The 17,500-nt window shown below is 42.4% G+C and overlaps 1 protein-coding gene across 6 annotated transcripts in view; it reads right to left on the bottom strand.

Annotated features, from left to right (window-relative positions):
• LOC132845041 (transcriptional repressor p66-alpha-like) overlaps positions 1-17,500 on the bottom strand; it is a 27,374-nt gene that overhangs the window by 5,940 nt on the left and 3,934 nt on the right. For 5 of the 6 annotated variants that reach the window (XM_060869048.1, XM_060869057.1, XM_060869084.1 and 2 more), the window contains 7 exons: positions 4,682-4,940; positions 1,623-1,749; positions 1,307-1,438; positions 1,042-1,116; positions 809-934; positions 387-581; positions 1-188 (listed from right to left, as the gene is read on the bottom strand). The exon at positions 1-188 is cut by the window's left edge and continues 62 nt beyond it. In XM_060869048.1, the coding sequence (XP_060725031.1) occupies positions 1-188; positions 387-581; positions 809-934; positions 1,042-1,116; positions 1,307-1,438; positions 1,623-1,749; positions 4,682-4,932 (1,094 nt within the window). In that variant the 5' untranslated portion in view covers positions 4,933-4,940. The remainder of the gene's footprint in view (positions 189-386; positions 582-808; positions 935-1,041; positions 1,117-1,306; positions 1,439-1,622; positions 1,750-4,681; positions 4,941-17,500) is intronic. The other variant, XM_060869076.1, reaches the window with a different exon arrangement.

Raw genomic sequence — 17,500 nt, forward strand, 5'->3', positions numbered from 1 at the left:
TCATTGTTGGCTGCTGAGGGCAGGAAGTTGAATTCGGGGGCAGGGGGTTTGGGAGGGGGAATCTCCAGCAGAGTCTTCTCCAGCTGCTTCCGCAGCGCCAGCTTAGCCGCCGCTTGTCGGCTGGCAGGAGAGTCGTTGGCACTTGCCACAGCGCTCTGAGTGGAGGATGTCTTCAGGTTGGTGTTCGACTGGAGGGCATGGAAGACGCTAAAGTTTAGTGACTCAAGTTGCATAATGCACACCTGATGCAATGCGGACAGTAAAGTATCTCAAATAAACTGAGTGTTGATAAGGCTCATTAGCTTCAGAAGGGCAAAAAAACACATTAAAATCGCCAAGAGAAAATGGAGACACACTCATGCTTATGTATGGATAGAAAAACTCACTGGGCTAACGTTGACGAGAAGGTTGGCATTAGATACATTGGCCACACGAATAAGGCTGGACTGGATGATTTTCTGACCATGAACAGTGGGCACAGAGGCTCTAGGGGCCAGCAGCAGGGGTGGAGGGCCTGAACTGGAGTACTGCTGCTGCTGCTGCCGCAGACTTGCGATCTGTTGTGGTGTCACAGAGATCGGCTAAGGAGAGAGAGAGATAGAGAGAGAAAGGTTTTCTTCCTAAATTATGAGAAAAAGATCATCTGAAGCAATCGGACAAACAAAAGCTTACGCTTCTTATGATCTTTACACAATTACCAGCACAAAGAAAACTTTACAACACACTTATACTAGAAAAAGAAGAGGAAGGTGCCACGTAAATGTGAAATGTATGCTGTGGAAGTTGTGGCACAGACTGGAGGGCTGACCTGAGCTCCTCTGACCAGTGGAGGCATGATGATCTGGGAGCTTTGCGAGCCGTGTTTGGATACCTGCCCTCCACGCACCAGAGGAGGAGGGATGACACCCGCTGAGCTCCGGCTGGAGAGAACCTGCTTAGGATCACAACGTACATGTGGATAAAACAACAGCAACTCAAAATCACAATTAACAAGTCAAATAATACTGTATGCATGTGGTAAAAGTGTGTGTGTTGACTTACAGGTTGAGTTCCTTTGCTGGTCACTGAGCCTCTCAACAGAGGAGGGGGCGTGGCCACAGAGCCTGAACCTAAAGGCTGTGAAGAGATGCACAGAAATCAATAAACCTGCATTATTATGGTTTATACCAAAATTTGGTGCCATTGTACAGTGAAGGAAGCTCTAAAGAGCACTGATACTGACGACATGGGCTTCTCGTGAGTGTGAGCGTTTTTCTGCATGTGTTTTAGTAGAAGAGTGTGTTCTTGTATGCGGTGTACGTGTTACCTTCTGTACATTGGTTTCCTTGTGTATTTGGCTCTGTCGGAGTTTCTTCAACAATACCAGTCTGGCCTCTTCTAGCCTCAGCTCCTCCTTAAGTGTCTTTATAATGCGAACTCTCTCTTCAGGACTACTCCTCTGTGCGCACACACACACACACACACACACACACACACACACACACACACAATGAGCACAGAGAGTTATGTTGGGCAGAATTGTGAATCACCATGCACCAAAAAATAGACACAGCATCACTAACAGCATTGTGGACCATCAGCTAGTCTATAAATATAAAAGAATAGAGTGTAAGGGTTCTGACCATGAGCAGGTCCGTGTCAAGCTCTTTGAAGTGGCTCCCGCCGTTCATCTGCGGGCTGGACGGCTCATTATCAGACAGCACGATGACATCATCCGGTGAGGAAGGTCTCTTCTCTTTCTTAACTTCGCTACAGAATAAGTGAAAGTGTAAGACGTCAAGAAATGCACAACACTCTCAAACAGCATTTCATAAAAAACAGAAGCTCTAAACTTCACCCTGCTGAACAGTTATCATCTCCACCTGTCTACAGAGACCAGATTAACACAACACATCGGTGAATACGAAACCAAAGGTTCTCCACTAGAGGGAGACACAAACACGTTTCTAAACCCTCCTCAGATATTCTGGAAACTTGTTACTTCAAGTCGAGTTTTATGTGAACATTACAACCGGATGTTAGTCAGACATATTAGTCGGTTTACTGCATGAAAATGATGTGCTGAGCATGAATGAAATATAGTTTTTGTACCGATTCATCTAACGATTCAGCCGGAAGGGTTTGCAAAATGAATGAACGTGATGTACAAAATCACAACAAAAAAGGATCTCTAAAAGGATCGGGAAGTGGGAAGTGTTCGTTTGGTGCTGGACTTAGCGTTCCAATACTAGCCTACAGAGCTGTGTGGTTTTATCTCTGTGTATAACTGCTTACATGTGATAAGAGCTATTACATGGGGCGGAGTCAAGCATTTTTTTAAGAACAAATACAGATGTTATGAAGGAACAACAGGGGTTCAGGAAAATTAAATAAATTATTAAACTGTTACCGGTGCTGTTGAAATGGCAAAAGTGATTAGATAAAGCTGAGAATATTCCACTTTTACTGTAGAGTGATTGTTTTTAGGAGTGTGTAAAGACCTGGAACAGACTTGTGCTCAAACAATATTTATGCGATAGAAGCTATAACCCGCCAGGAGCAAGTACACAGCATCTGTGGGATTCTGTGGATTGAGACATAAAGGTAGGCCATAGACACACGACGTGACACCTCGTTCCTTAACAGGGAACTAAATCTGATGTCGTGAGCAAGGTCATTTCCTGTGTAGGCTGCGAGCTTTGTTGCTCTCAGGAGACGTGCGGTGATGCCTACACGTATGACCGGGTACCTGGACAAACTTGATGAAAGTTGTTTAATAAAAGTTTTTCATGTGAGCAGCGAGAGCTGTGGATTGATCTGGTTACGTCAGGGAGGAGAAGGAACAGCACTGGTGCCGGTGTTAAAAAGCCTCGTTCTTGTTCTTTGCCTCAGAGATGCTCCTCTCCTACAGGCACCCACTTCCTGTACATTAATCACTCTACTAAACAAGTCATGTGACCCACAGCAGTTTGCCTCGTTGCGTCATGTGACCCTCCCCCTCCTCCCGCCCTGCTCCTTCTAAAGTGGAAACCATGGCAACCAGCCGGCTGGAACCGGTTTGTGACACATGGCCTTCATTTTGTGAAGTGCAGTAGGGTTCAGGTGCCGGAGAAAATGGAGCTGCCGCCTCGCAAACTTCTGCCACACGCGCACGCGCGCACACACTAGCTTACACACACACACACACACACGCGCGCGCACACTAGCTTACACGCACACACACACACACTTCCTGTGTCAGACTACCACTTAGATCACCCCTAACATAGATAATGTGGATTTAGAAAGTAGATAAAGAATCATTTGTAGACTTTGTACTGAAATTCTAATGTAAATATTCTTGCATTAACCGAGGCCTTAGGGCCGTCCAGATACAGGCATTGTTTTCGTCAACAATACCAAGACGACGAAACAAAGCTACATGTCCCAGGGTGATTCCCTTTTCTCTCTCGACATACACAAACATATACGCAGCTAATGGCCCTGAAAACAAAACCATAAACAAACCTGCTCATGTTTCGTTATAATCTTGGGATTTTATTTGTTTTAAATCGCCTGACAATTCCTATGATCCGTGAGATGTAAAACAATAAACGCAACAATCGTCTGGTAAAATCGTATCGAATTAAATTTAAATCTATGAAAACTTTTGTCCGCAAAGTACAACTTATATGAAGTGTATAGACGATTACGAAAAAGAAAAGAAATATTGCAGATAATTCATATAAAACGGTATTATACAGTCCTGATTTTGGACCACGGCGAAGCACAGAAAACTAGAGAGAGAATTAATAATGATCATTAACACAACATTGATGGAAACGAATGGAAGGAGTCTCCAGTGTCAGGCTGCAGAGTGAAATAAGTATTGAAACAGAAACCACTGCATCATGGACACTTTACATAAAACAGTGCTATTCACGTAGAAATAAATAAAAATACACAGTCGTTGGTAAATCACTATGGTAAAAGTGGAATAAATCATGTCGGGATTTGCCGTCATTGAAAAATATTTTGAGGATAATTGTAAGTAATTCGGTTTCTGATTATTTCCCTATAAAACACCATGCTTGCTCATGTTCGGTCACTGGGAAAGAATGAGGGAATTTAGTATGAATTACACAAGAAGGGGTTAGGTGTGAAAAACTCCTTTACCAAGTAAATTATTTATAAAATATACAACACAGTAGATTTATCAGTGAAATCGCCCGGAGACTCTGGGAACAATGCTCAAGTACGGAGAAGACGCACGTGATAAACAAACTCAAGTGTTTTGAAGCAAATCCCACAAGAATAATGTGAATTAGTGTTAATGGGAACGCATTCATTCCTGGAGTCCAAATATTACTGTAAAGCTGAGCTAATAATGCTTAGGTTATGACTGAGAAAATAGCTCAAGAGTAAAAAGTAACTACAAATATTTTCCTTTTTCCAACTTCTGGCAGTGAATACATGAAATCCAGACTGTTCCAAATTAGTTTTGCAAGCATCATATTGATATAAACAGGTTTCTGACAGCGAGAGCTAAAGAGAGTTCAACCAGTCACAGAGGACAGTGGCTTTAAACCTACAGCATAAAATTGTTGGTATTAACTGATTTCTCCCCCCCTATATTGTTTAATGCATGGACTATTGAGTGGGTTATGAGCCAGGAATTAGCACAAGAGCTATGAATTCAGCAGTCAGCTGGTCTTACTCTCACCCTTTAGTGGTGCTCATGTCTACGGGTTCGTCTCTGGTCTGCAGCTCCACTTTTATGGTGGCCTTTACCTCTCCGGCGCTCAGGATATTTGAGCTGCGCGCTGAGGCCTCGGGCCTGGGACGCAGCACAGGCCGATCGTCCCTGTCTCCATCCTCCAGCTTCACCTTCTTTACATCCAATTCCACTGGTAGAGCCTCCCGCTCTAACGCACGCTTCTGACTGCGTGTCTGACGCACCGCCTCGTCACACATGGCCACACCTGGACAGAAGGAGAGCGAGACAAGGAAAAGAAGCAGGAATGAGAGAGAAATCAATAATCCAGTCTATTAGAGCAAACCGAATGAGACAGCCATGCAAACTGAATGACATCACAGCAACCTATGACCCAGTGCAGGAGCAATAACGGGGCATAATGCGGTCTAATGGGCTGCATTGATAAAGTGCAGACATCTAGATCACAAAGTACATGCAGAAAGGCCAAGACTGTCATCTACAGGAAATGATCATCAGCACCTCTTCAGCTTGTCAGAGTGATACGGATGCTGGTGATGGACGGTTTAATGGTGAGTGGACAAATACGAAGACAAATACAGCTTACATGTTCATAAATCCAAATTATATGTGACAGCATAACTCTACGAAGCCATTAATGATTTAAAAAAGAAAAAAAAAAAAAAAACACTATGCTGCTGGCTTCATGTTCATAGATCCATCTACAGGGTAAACAAACTAATGAGGATGGATTGATGTGCATTTGTGCATTGTGTGGATTTAAATTAAACATAATTGCAATTTTTGTGATCTTAAGTACATTTAGAAAACTGCTGAAAAGTAAAAATATATATTTCCTTAAACTGATGCCGGTGCCTTTAAAGAGCCTCGTAGCTTTTTTAAGACCCTGACTGCAGTAGAATCAGGTGAAGGACGGTATTCATCGATATCTAAGAAAATACAGGCTTATGATATGAAAACAGGCTAGATTCTGATAAAATGGTAGAAGATACTGCCAATAAAACATAGTTCAAAGGTTTGTTGACATAACTAGGACTGAGACTGAATCGTGACTTCACTGTGGTCCATATACAAGGCCATGTTAGAGCTGAGCAATATGAGGATTTGATCTCAGGCTTGTGATTTCTGTACACATATTGGGTATCAGGTTTTTATAACATCTCTCATCTGACTGCAACTCTGACAGACATTCTAGCTGCAACTTAAATCGTAGGTTTATATATTAATGCTCTAGATCTTTAACGTCGTATTCGACTCATTTACAGGGACTTGTATGTTGGACCCGCCACATAATATAATGGTAGGTTCAAACATTCCACGACCCGAAGCAACCATTGGTGCCTAGATGTGGGAGTTTCTGGCAACACAGCAACGTTGAGAAAAGTTCATGCAAACGATTTGGTGCAGCGACTACCAATGAGTTTGAAGAGAGTTGTGTCCGAACGATTCATGACAAAGGGCACACACTGCTTCTGCTTCATCTAGTATAAGATATGAGGCTGGATTTTATACACAAATGCCAAATCTCCCTACAGAATAGAACGTTAGTTCTCACGCTCACTCATTTTCTACCGCTTATCCGAACTACCTCGGGTCACGGGGAGCCTGTGCCTATCTCAGGCGTCATCGGGCATCAAGGCAGGATACACCCTGGACGGAGTGCCAACCCATCACAGGGCACACACACACTCTCATTCACTCACGCAGTCACACACTACGGACAATTTTCCAGAGATGCCAATCAACCTACCATGCATGTCTTTGGACCGGGGGAGGAAACCGGAGTACCCGGAGGAAACCCCCGAGGCACGGGGAGAACATGCAAACTCCACACACACAAGACGGAGGCGGGAGTCAAACCCTGACCCTGGAGGTGTGAGGCGAACGTGCTAACCACTAAGCCACCGTGACCCCCACATAACCATCTGATAAACATTATTTCTAACAATCGGTGGGATCAACACATGACTTCACAGTACAAAGAATGGCACCTTAAGGCAAGACGAATCACTATGTGCAAACAATAAGTTTATTAATCGTCCTGTTTTCTATAAGGAGATCTTTAAAGAACATTTAAGGAAGAAGTCTCCAATGTCAGGGGTTTGTAACAGTCAGTAGAAAAGTCTTCAGGACAGAAGTTTCTGGATTCAAAGTAACTTGACAAGCCGAGTGTTTTTGTCTTTACTTTAAAAGAGGAAAAAAGAGAGTTCAGTAAAGGAAGAGTTCAAAACTACTGTAACTGATAACAGCAACTAACTTCTGACCAATACACCTGATTCACCTGAGCCAAGAAAACTCAAGCTTTTGTACCTTTAAAATAAATAAGAAATAATTTTACGGTGTAAATGTGTGTGTGCTCCAACTCTGGATAAAACATTTCCTAAAACGTTATTGAAGGAACCAAATTTTTAAAGATTCATAACTGGAAACTGGAAATTGGGCTATAATGAAAGTTAACATTTAGAAAGGAAACTCCTGAAGTTGTAGACCGGAAGACAAACCTGTGAACATGACCACAAAAGAGGTGTAAATGTCACCTGAAGTAAAAAAAAAAAAAAAACAACTTTATCTATCGAGTGATGGCTGATGTTTACAGTTGATGAGTGCCAACACCAAGCCACATGCAAATTGACAAAGAAGGTAACCTCTAAACAAGGTGAGTTCTCTACAGAGAAAAAAAACCTTGATTGTAGCTGCACAGGTTGATTCTACTAAGCCTGGAACTTCCGCTCCATATTCTTTGTCCAAAGACAGACAGAGTTGTGTGCCTGGTATGAAGGACATGAGGCAGACGCAGATTGGTCGAGGATGAGACGTGAACAGTAGTGGAGCCGGAAAGACAGAGCCTCATCTACTCGCTGGTGCATAACAGGAAGCGTTAGCTCAAAAAGAAAGGGCTAAACATCTTATTAACCCTTTCCCTGGTGTGCACGTGTACGTGCATGTACACACACACACACACACACACACACACACGCACACGCACATTAACTCTTTCCTGAAGAATGAAGATGAAGGTTCTGTTGGCCTTTCTAATGTAAAAGTGTCACACAACACTATAGTGGTGATCACTGATCACACACACACACACACACACACACACACACACACACACACACACACACACACACACACACACACACACACACACACACACACACACACACACACACACACACACACACACACAGCTGATAAAGGAAAGCTGACTTAAGTTCTCACTGTGACATCACTGAGCTACACACAACCCTTCCCAGGATTCAGTGGGCCACACAAAGCACTTTCCTGAGAACCAGTTTAAACCGGTGAGAGTGTGTGTGCGAGAGAGAGAGAGAGAGAGAGAGACACACACACACACACACACACACAGAGGCAGGTTTTAACCCTTTGTGTGCAACAGCAAGCAGCCATATAACCCAGACAAAGACACACAGTTTCTCTCTCTCCCTCACACACACACACACACACACGAATGGTTACACCCGAAAGAGACGCCACATGGCATTCCAAAACACAAGTCCTCTGAAGAAATGAGGAGTGGAGGTGGAGGTGGGGGAAGTGAGGAAGAGTTGAAGAAGACTGTTACTGTTGGCTCGAGCGTTGCGATTCTTAAAGCCACAGCACCGATCGTGATGCGTATTATTTAAGATCATTCCGTCATTACTGGGACTCTATTATTTACAATGCTTTTCTTCATCCTGAATGTAACGCCATCTTCTTGTGTGTGTGTAAATGGGGTCAAATGTACAGGTTCACAGACAACACTGTATTTCTATCTCTCACAATTATGTACAACAGAGAAAGATGTGCTTACAACAAGCCTGTTAGGGGACGACACTGTAAAGTGTTTTTATTTTTATAAGAAAGGGGGAAAAAAAAAAAACACAATTCTCTACGGCGACGAATTTATAACAGCAATGGGGGAAAAACCCACACAATTCACACGTAGTCCACGGCATGGACATTTACTCTAATTTGTCCAGAACTCAGAGATTCTGCTGAAGGAGAAGAGGAAGTTCAGTATTCATAATGTAGTTTATTCGTTTTCTGCAAAAGATACGCTGGTGAAATCACAAAACTCAGAACAAACAATACCACAAGACTGTTGAACTGTTCTCAGATCAGCAAGCACTGGTTCCCTGTTTCCACTCCAAGTGCCTTACAATTGACGTATTGTTTCTGCCTCTGATCTGCTTATATACACAGCGTGTAGCTTAGGTCAGCGTTCTCGAGTCCCTGCGGATGTGTACGTTCGGCACAAATGGACTTCATCGGGGGTAAAATTGCTCCAACGTACCCATTAATACTGAAGGGCTGTGAGGGACGACTGACCACTTCAGCGCCCCTTTAATGGCTGTTAGCGCTTACAGCGACGTTGACCTTTGCAATGCTGAGATCACTAAGCTGCAATATGAAATTGAGTACATCAACAACCCACACGATGCCTCCCCGCTGTTTTTATTGCACTACAGGTTGGATAAAAGAGAAGCTAGGAAAATGAGATCATTAATACAGGCCAGTGTTTAACAGTGACAAATGGGTTCACCAGTTTGTTTTAACATATAAACCTTAACCACAATCAAACTGCAATTTGAGATTTTATTTTTCTACAGTATATGTACAAGTCAGACACAGACACTGCTTCACACACGCATACAAACAGCAAGCGCAACAGCAAAGCCTGAAAGTTTGATTTTTTTTTGGTGGTTGGAATCCCATGGCTCACACAAGCAGGAGGTTTTTAACTTTACTATGGATGTGAGTGAGTGAGCAGTCAGATACGAAGTTTGTAGGATAAAGAAATACCGAGTTCCTTTACATGCACATGTGGCACTGCTTGATGCTTGTATTGCATCGTTAGTACAGTAACTGCCTGGTCGGGATCTCTGACGGTTTCTCAACCTCACCTGCATCACCTCTGTTTTTCTTGGTCCTGTTTCCCTAAATAAAATACATCTACTTGCCTAATTTAAACCACAGTGTCAGAACTCATACAGCATGTTGGCACTGCTGCCTTTTTTTTTGGGGCTTAAATCTGTATACAGATATTTGGATCATTGCAGCTCTAACGTACACTAATCTCATCGTGTCAAACTTTCAAACAAACGTCGCCTGCATGCTACATGCAGACGTTCTTATCAGACGCGTGCGCTGTTAAACGAGGTAAAGGAAGCACAACGTTTAGCTATTTACCTATAAAACCTCCTTCTCTAAATAGAGTGGGTGCATGAGGTTGGCAGAGATGTGACCCGGAAGTGCTACTGTTCAATATTTTCAATATTTAAACACAAGAAAGTGAACGATATTCTTAATGCAACACCGTGTGTGTATCATCAGATGCACCGCAAGTGTTTTCTTGGATGTCAAGAAGCCTTCTGCTAAACTTTGGACTTAAATTCTTGTTATACATGGAGCAAAGGCAAATCCCTGGCATATTTCTCCACAATAAAAAAAAAAAGAAACCAATTACAATATTAACAACTCTTTTTTTTTTCCCTCCCTTCAGACACAACAAAACAGACTATGGTGCAGCTCGTTGAGGTAAGAATGGTTCGTTAGAACAATCGTTCTCTGTAGGCTACTGTTCCTTCACAGAACTCGCCTAAGCATTCCTTTCTGGGGACAAGGAAATGGTAAACAAGTGAGTCATCATCCCGCACAAAGCCATAACAGACAGCTGAAGGGATCAGGCTGTTCTCAGATCTGATTGCAGAGGTCGAGGGCTATGACAGAACAATCACGTTTGGTTTAGATCGGCTGACCTCGGCCCAGCGGTTACAGCCGGCTGTACGGACAGCCAAAAAGCACAGAGTCAGATGGCGGACAGAGGAACGAGTCCACGTGTTGTAGTGAACGTGTAGAGTGTCAGTTAAGGCTAAAATGGCAGCGAAGGATCGGGTTTCACGTCCCCCTGGGGCTTCTCAAACAAGGCACATCTTTCCATGCACACGTGTCCATGCAAAGAACAGTATTAAAATAAAAATAAAAAACACGTCTAAACAATGACTTACAACAGCTAAATTTGCTTAACTCTAAATATTACATTTAATTTGGTTGTTATTTAAAAACCTACAAACACACAATCCAGTATGACAAATATCCCAAGCGATAACCCTGGTCTCATTGGTGGTCCACGATCCTCTAAAATGCAAAGCAGCCAATGAGAGCTGGGTAGACAACATGGTGTCATCACGGAACTACGCTCTCCACGCTGTGCTTCCCAGTTTCTCCGCCGTGAAGACGTGCATTTACACATTTCAGAGCTTTATACACCCAATTAAGTCAGCAGCACTTGAGTATACAGTGCTGTAAAACGTTCATGATCACCAGCAAATCCAGACTAACTTCTCTGGAAATTGTGCAGCCAAACGTAACCCTGATGAAGAGGAAAAAACACTTGCGCTCAAGAAAAAAAAAAAATAAACCCAGAAAGAGCAAGTAATATCCATCACAAATCTACTTGTACAGACTCTGAAACACATTTTTATTCAAGGCAGTGATGCCCTCTGGTGCTAACATTGCTAGGCTGCTACTAAACGGTGCTTGAGCTGCTGTACTGATTCACTCAGGAACATGCAGTGTCCTGCCACATGGATAGCAGAGCTGCACTGTAACAAGCACAATATGCTAATTATATTGTGGCCTACTGTGAAATTTCATCTGCTGCATTTAAAGAGAGAGAGAGAGAGAGAGAGAGAGAAACCCTAATGAAGAGTCTAAGCCAGCGGTGTCCAATCTTATCCACAAAGGGCTGGTGTGGGTGCAGGTTTTTACTCCAACCAAGCAGAAGCCACACCTGATTCCACCTGTTTAATCAGTTGTTCTTGACTCTTAGTAGACTCTGGTGTGGCTTCTTCTTGGATGGAGTAAAAACCTGCACCCACACCGGCCATCTCCTGATAAGATTGCACACAGCTGGTCTAAGTTGTATGGGATGTAACCAAATACAAATCAAGTAAATATAAAATCATTTGTAATGGACAGGAAGTGGACCATTTGTACTATTGTATGAGATCCCAGACCTGAAGCACACCTCTACTCTGAACCAGAACTCTAAAAACACGAAGACGTGAAACTAGTGATATTTTCGTTACTGATGCATTCGTTACTGATGCAAACAAAAATAATGACCGTGCAAGTGGTGAAATTCTCTAATGTTCAAAACGTGTTTTTTTTTCCTCTAGAGCACGGAGTGAATCGGTTGCTTAAATTAATTTTAATTATACTTCCCCATAGAGTAATACAATGGGTCTATAAACACTGGTAATAGCTCTATGAGGGTGTAGAGCAACAAAGCTATTGGCACAGCTTACAATTACACAAGTCTATATTTCCATTAAATCAGAATGACCTCCAGTGGAAACACAACCTTTGTGAGAACCAATAAGGAGCGTCGACCAAAGCGCCCACCGGTAACCTCCTGACCCAGCAGATTGTTGCACTTGAAAATGTGAAACCAACGAAAGCAACTGATGCAGACACGAGAGAATAAAACTATGGCGCAGACTTTCACAAGTCTTTAGACTTGTCCTGGAGCGATGAACACTCTCCTTCCAAATGATTCCTTTAATTAGTGTCTGATTCGTGGCAGCAGTGGTGGTGGTGATGGAGTGCTGTCTAACCAATTAGTCTGATGTTTAACTGGATTGAGCTCTTGGGAGTGGGAAGGGCGTTGGATACGGGATTGGATCATTTTCATTGAGCTCTCGTGCCCCATGAATGGGGCGGGGTCATTCTATAAGAGTCCACTGAGCGTTGGGATTGAAATAAGGATAAAGAGAATCAGTCAGAAGAAGTGCACTATTGATTTGAAGTGACTGTTCTGTCTAAAAGGACAGACGGAGCCAAAGATGTCAGCAGAGTAAATAAAAGCCCCTTACAGCATAAATGAGCCACTTTTATTATAATAATAATAATAATAATACGTACATACACGTTCAGAGAGCTTTCAGTTTCCATCTTTACAATTGCTGAATCCTTTAAAAGGCCTGCGAGCTGTAGTTCAGGTGGCAAATGTTCAGAAACACTGCAGTCTTTTGTAATATGGGGATTCTGATAGAGTAATAGGTGATTAATGCTGGGCTTTATGGCATACACAGAGAAAGCCTTGCTTTGTGATCCATGAATGATAACAGCATTAACTCAGCTTATAGTCAAGCAGGTGATCAGCGCTGCTCTACAATATCAACACGTACTGAGACTATTAAAACCGACACGTAAAACAGAAAACTCAAGTAAGACTCTGGAGTTTCAGGAAAAATCATTTTATGCAGGTTTCCACACAAATGCTCCAATTACAAATGGCACGTTTCTTCAACCAAACACACCACAAAACTGAGAAGAACTCTGGTCTTACTGCTAACTTTACTGAGGAGGTTTGTAGTGAATAAATACACACTCTAAAATGTGTACTCTAATTAAATTAACCCTTTGCGCTTTGTGTAGACTTAACAGACTTAAAACCACAGTCCAACTGTAATACATGTTGTGATAGATGAATTAATACATCGGGGACAAAGAAATCTCAAATCACTGTTTAGTCCTTTGGCCAAGTGAAATCTCCGGTGTGAAGCCTGGTCAATGTTTGCACCTCAACATGTCGTCTAACAGGTGGCCAAAATCCCAGCTCTGAGATGTGATTTTCATGTGAGGACAGAACAAGTTATTAATCGAGTCTGACTAGAGCCTTTATTTTTACCTTGCTATGTTTAACCTACTTGTCTAATAGCCCAAACTAATGTTCTGCTTGCCCCAGGTTACTCATATGTCCATCCTTGTACCTATATTTAACTTAACTAATTTGGTTTCATGTTAAATTTCGAGAAGTCAGCACTTGGATTAACAACAACAACAACAACAACAAAAAAGCCTTCAAAGAAATAGAAATTCATCAAGTCACAGATGTGGGATTTGATTTTAAATACTGCTGATATCATTTTGAGGTTTGTTTCAAAAGTCCTAAACGTGCGTTCCATAGTACGAGAGCGCTTCTCAGCTAAGTGAATATATAAAGTAATTCTGGTGGCACGGTTTCAGCTGACAGAGAGCTGGGTGGTCGGGGCTGCTGGTTTGGCAGGTCTTGTGTACACGTGTTCATCATGTTTTTGATCTACACTCACTTATACTGCCTACCAAACGAGGTGGATTCCCCCCCCTCACACGTTGGCAGAGATCATGGATGAGCTGCAAGTTGTTTTAGAACAGCTTTGTGTAAGGTAGGCAGACGTGTGTGTAATACGTGTGGAGGAATTTAGCAGGATTCAAACAGCGTTCCTCTGCTTTCGGCTCAGCAGGTTCAGCATGTATAATGTTAGACCGATCCCTGCTCTACTCCAGCTCTCCAGATCTGTGAGCCATCGTGTGTGTTGTGTTATGGGTCAGGATGTAGTTGTATAGCGGTGTAGTCATACCATCGCATACCTCGCCCGGGCCTTGGCCAGAAATCACAATTTTGTAGAGATGTGATATTTATTTCCATCAACACACCGTTACTACAACTCATCATGCTCATCACAAACATGTCCACTGGAAACCCCAAACAAACCAATCCCGAGTACCGCTTTGTTATTTTCTTTACGAATAATCCCATTTAATAAGAATGCTAGATTGGTGGAGAGGATTCAAAGTAAAACTAGCTAGCTACCATAATCTTATATCACAGAATTAACTGTGTGTGGTAGTACAATAACGAGACCGCTCGGCTGGTTAGTCGGCTGCATGCAGATGACGAGTAATAAAATCGCTTTGCTCCGTGCACTATATAGGGATGAAAGCAGCCCCGCTTCGGATCTTTGAGCCGCAAACCTGAAAATCTTGCTCTTGAGATATTAGTTGTCAGACCAAATGGCTAAATGCTTCATAAAAATTTGGGCATACGCATAAATCTCACGCGTGACAATATCTTGCCTCACAGGCCTCTCTCTGTTCTCTCCTTCTCTGGTGCACATGCCCCTGCCAGGCCAAAGAAAGGCTTTTCCACGTCAGTTATTTTTAGCAAGTGATGTAATGACCTCTCCTGCAGGGTTTTAACTTGCAGATGCATGCATACGTGTTTGTGTTGTGGATTTTAAGGTAGAGGGGAGAAGAACACACACACACACATTTTATACAAACTGTATATATACACACAGACACACACACACGTGCACTTCCTTTCTTCTACTTTAAGAGGGGATTATGAGGCAGATCGCTCACAACCTAATGTTCTGTCACTGATTAGACCCCAGAGACATGGTAAATCTAGGCTTCACTTTCAGCCTGAAGGTCTCATAGCACAAGACCAACAGAAAGATCACACTCTCACCTACAATTCAAGGAAAAAAAAAAAAAAAAAAGTTTGCAGATGAGACAAGGACGCGCTGCCATTGTGGGATTCTTGGTATTGGTGTTTATTTCCGTGTGCTTGATGCCCCCCTAGGCACTGTGCTCACGAAGGACATTCCACCTCTATGATCCATTTAACCCGGCTGTGTAAGAGTTGACAAATTTATAGCAGTAGTAAAATCCATATCATAACACGAGACGCAAGGTTTTTTTTTCCACTACTGGAAATGAACATTTTTGTTTCCTCCATTTTGTGTGCGCGTTACAGCAGCGACAATACGATCGTTTAACCCGAACGCTGAACTTTTTCCACTGTATAAAAGCAGCTTTGTGTTATTACAACACCACCTGTACATCCCAAAACTCTAACCAACAACGTCACGAAAGCATAACTCACGGGGTCACCGTGAAAGACAAAGACAAGATGTTTTGTTGACACGTAAACAACATTAACATTTAAGACGTTATCATTAAATCTGTTCTACGTGGAGATATAAAAGGAATATCGGACACCACACCCTAAAGATTTTGACATTTCTAAAGGATTGAAAAGACGGATCAGGTGAACAGATCACAACGACAAGTGAGGAAGAACACTAAACTGACATTTTATACAAATCATACAAAAAGCTCAGCCACATCAGGGAGAAGAAGAAAAATAAATAAATAAAAAAAGAAGTGTTGCACAATAGACATCAGCCATTACTTCATCTCTGAGCTTTGTGCTCCTGACCAGCAGCAGATCTCAGAGCGCAAAATGCCTTTAAATTATTCAAAACCAAATGACAAATACAGACACACCACAGTGAAAACGTTGGAATCCAGAATCGCCACGTTTTGGACAAATACTCAATAAACCGCTATAGTGAGATTAAAGCGTAAAGCTTCTGATCCGTCACAGGATCCCGACTCGTCCATAGCAGAGCTGTCTGACTTCAATATAAATAAATAAATAAATAAATAAATAAATAAAGTGCTCCAACTGCATACGATTCCTTGCTTGCTAGATAATAAAGATAAAGCTTTAATGCTTAAACATTTGTGTAGGTTAGCTGTAGGTTAGACCATATAAAGTGGTTATGTGTTGCTTCCTAGTGGCATTTCCTGTTACCACATTTGACATGACTGGCAGATCTGCTACAGAAACCAAGACGGTTCCCAAACTTTTACTTAACTACAGAACTTAGTTTTTTTTTGTTTTGCATATGTTGAATCAGTTGACAACCGCTGATGTAAAGGAATAACTTTGCTCCAAACTACAGCCAATCTGCTTCAGAGCTCAGCCTATCTTGGGGAGATAATATGGTTCGTTCATCCGGACAATGCCAACGCTCTATGATCTCTGGGTGGAAGAGGTGGCAGAATCGTTGGTCTGGAGCTCACGAGTGCCGAAGAGGGTAGTTGGCTCTTTTCAACGAGTGTCACACATCATGAGCATCAGCTCTGAAGTTTACCGCAGGTTGAGTTCACGAGTCTCAGAGGAAGCACATGTTATTATTCATCCTCCCAGTTCCGTAGCTGTCAGATGACAGGGGACGGCTAGCTGAACTAAAAGCTGGAACAGGAAAGCGAGGAAATTAAATCAGATTTACAAAGATGGTGAGATGATGATGGGTCTCGATCTTCAGGTTTGAACTGTTTCCTGCAAGTACACATCAGCTTAACCTCTGACACCAAGCAGATCCTCAGTGATTAAACCGGAGTGACGGACAATTAAAGTACATGAACTCTCAGACCTCTGCTTAGTGCCAAATGTGCTAACGATATGCAACCTGACATTACTGTGGCATCAGCATTCAGTACAGCCTGCAAATCAAAAACACCCTCCATCTAACAATAACATTTACAATATTTCTTTGCCTCGGAATCTTTTTTTTTTTTTTTTATTTTGGAAACAAGCATTTAGGTGTTCTCTGTAGTTCAGAGAAGCTTCCAGGGTTTGATTCAAATCCACCACAGGATGAAGATAAGGACACAGGAAGATGCTTCTCTGTTTGACACATCTCTGTTATCCGAGGCTGCTTAGCAACACCCAGACATCATGACTCCTTAACTACAAACAACAAATAGGCCCGACTCCATCACACCCAATTCCCATCAGCGGCTGTCTGAAACTTATCTTTGACACTCAATCTCAGGTGGTTCAAAAACGTGTAGAGCCAAGTGAGAAATGGATGCTAGAGATCCATCAAGCATTTCTACTTCTAAACCCCATATTACACTGTATTCAGTGGAGATTTTTATTCCAAAACCTCCACAAGCACTGTGGACCAAATAGGTTTAGGAGAGCACTCGAGTCTCGATGCTGGGTTTAGTACGGTGAATAATGAAGCACTCGATCTAGATTAGCTGTTTTGCGTTACTAAAAAGTCCATGAGGTCTTTGTTCGACTACCGGGTCTGATTTGACACCAACTGGTGATGGACTATGAGCTTCAAGTGTTGAGACAAAGGAACAGCTCAGATTGAAAAGATGTGCTGCTGA

The sequence above is a fragment of the Tachysurus vachellii genome, chromosome 1 (genome assembly GCF_030014155.1).
Source record: "Tachysurus vachellii isolate PV-2020 chromosome 1, HZAU_Pvac_v1, whole genome shotgun sequence".
Lineage (NCBI taxonomy): Eukaryota > Metazoa > Chordata > Actinopteri > Siluriformes > Bagridae > Tachysurus > Tachysurus vachellii.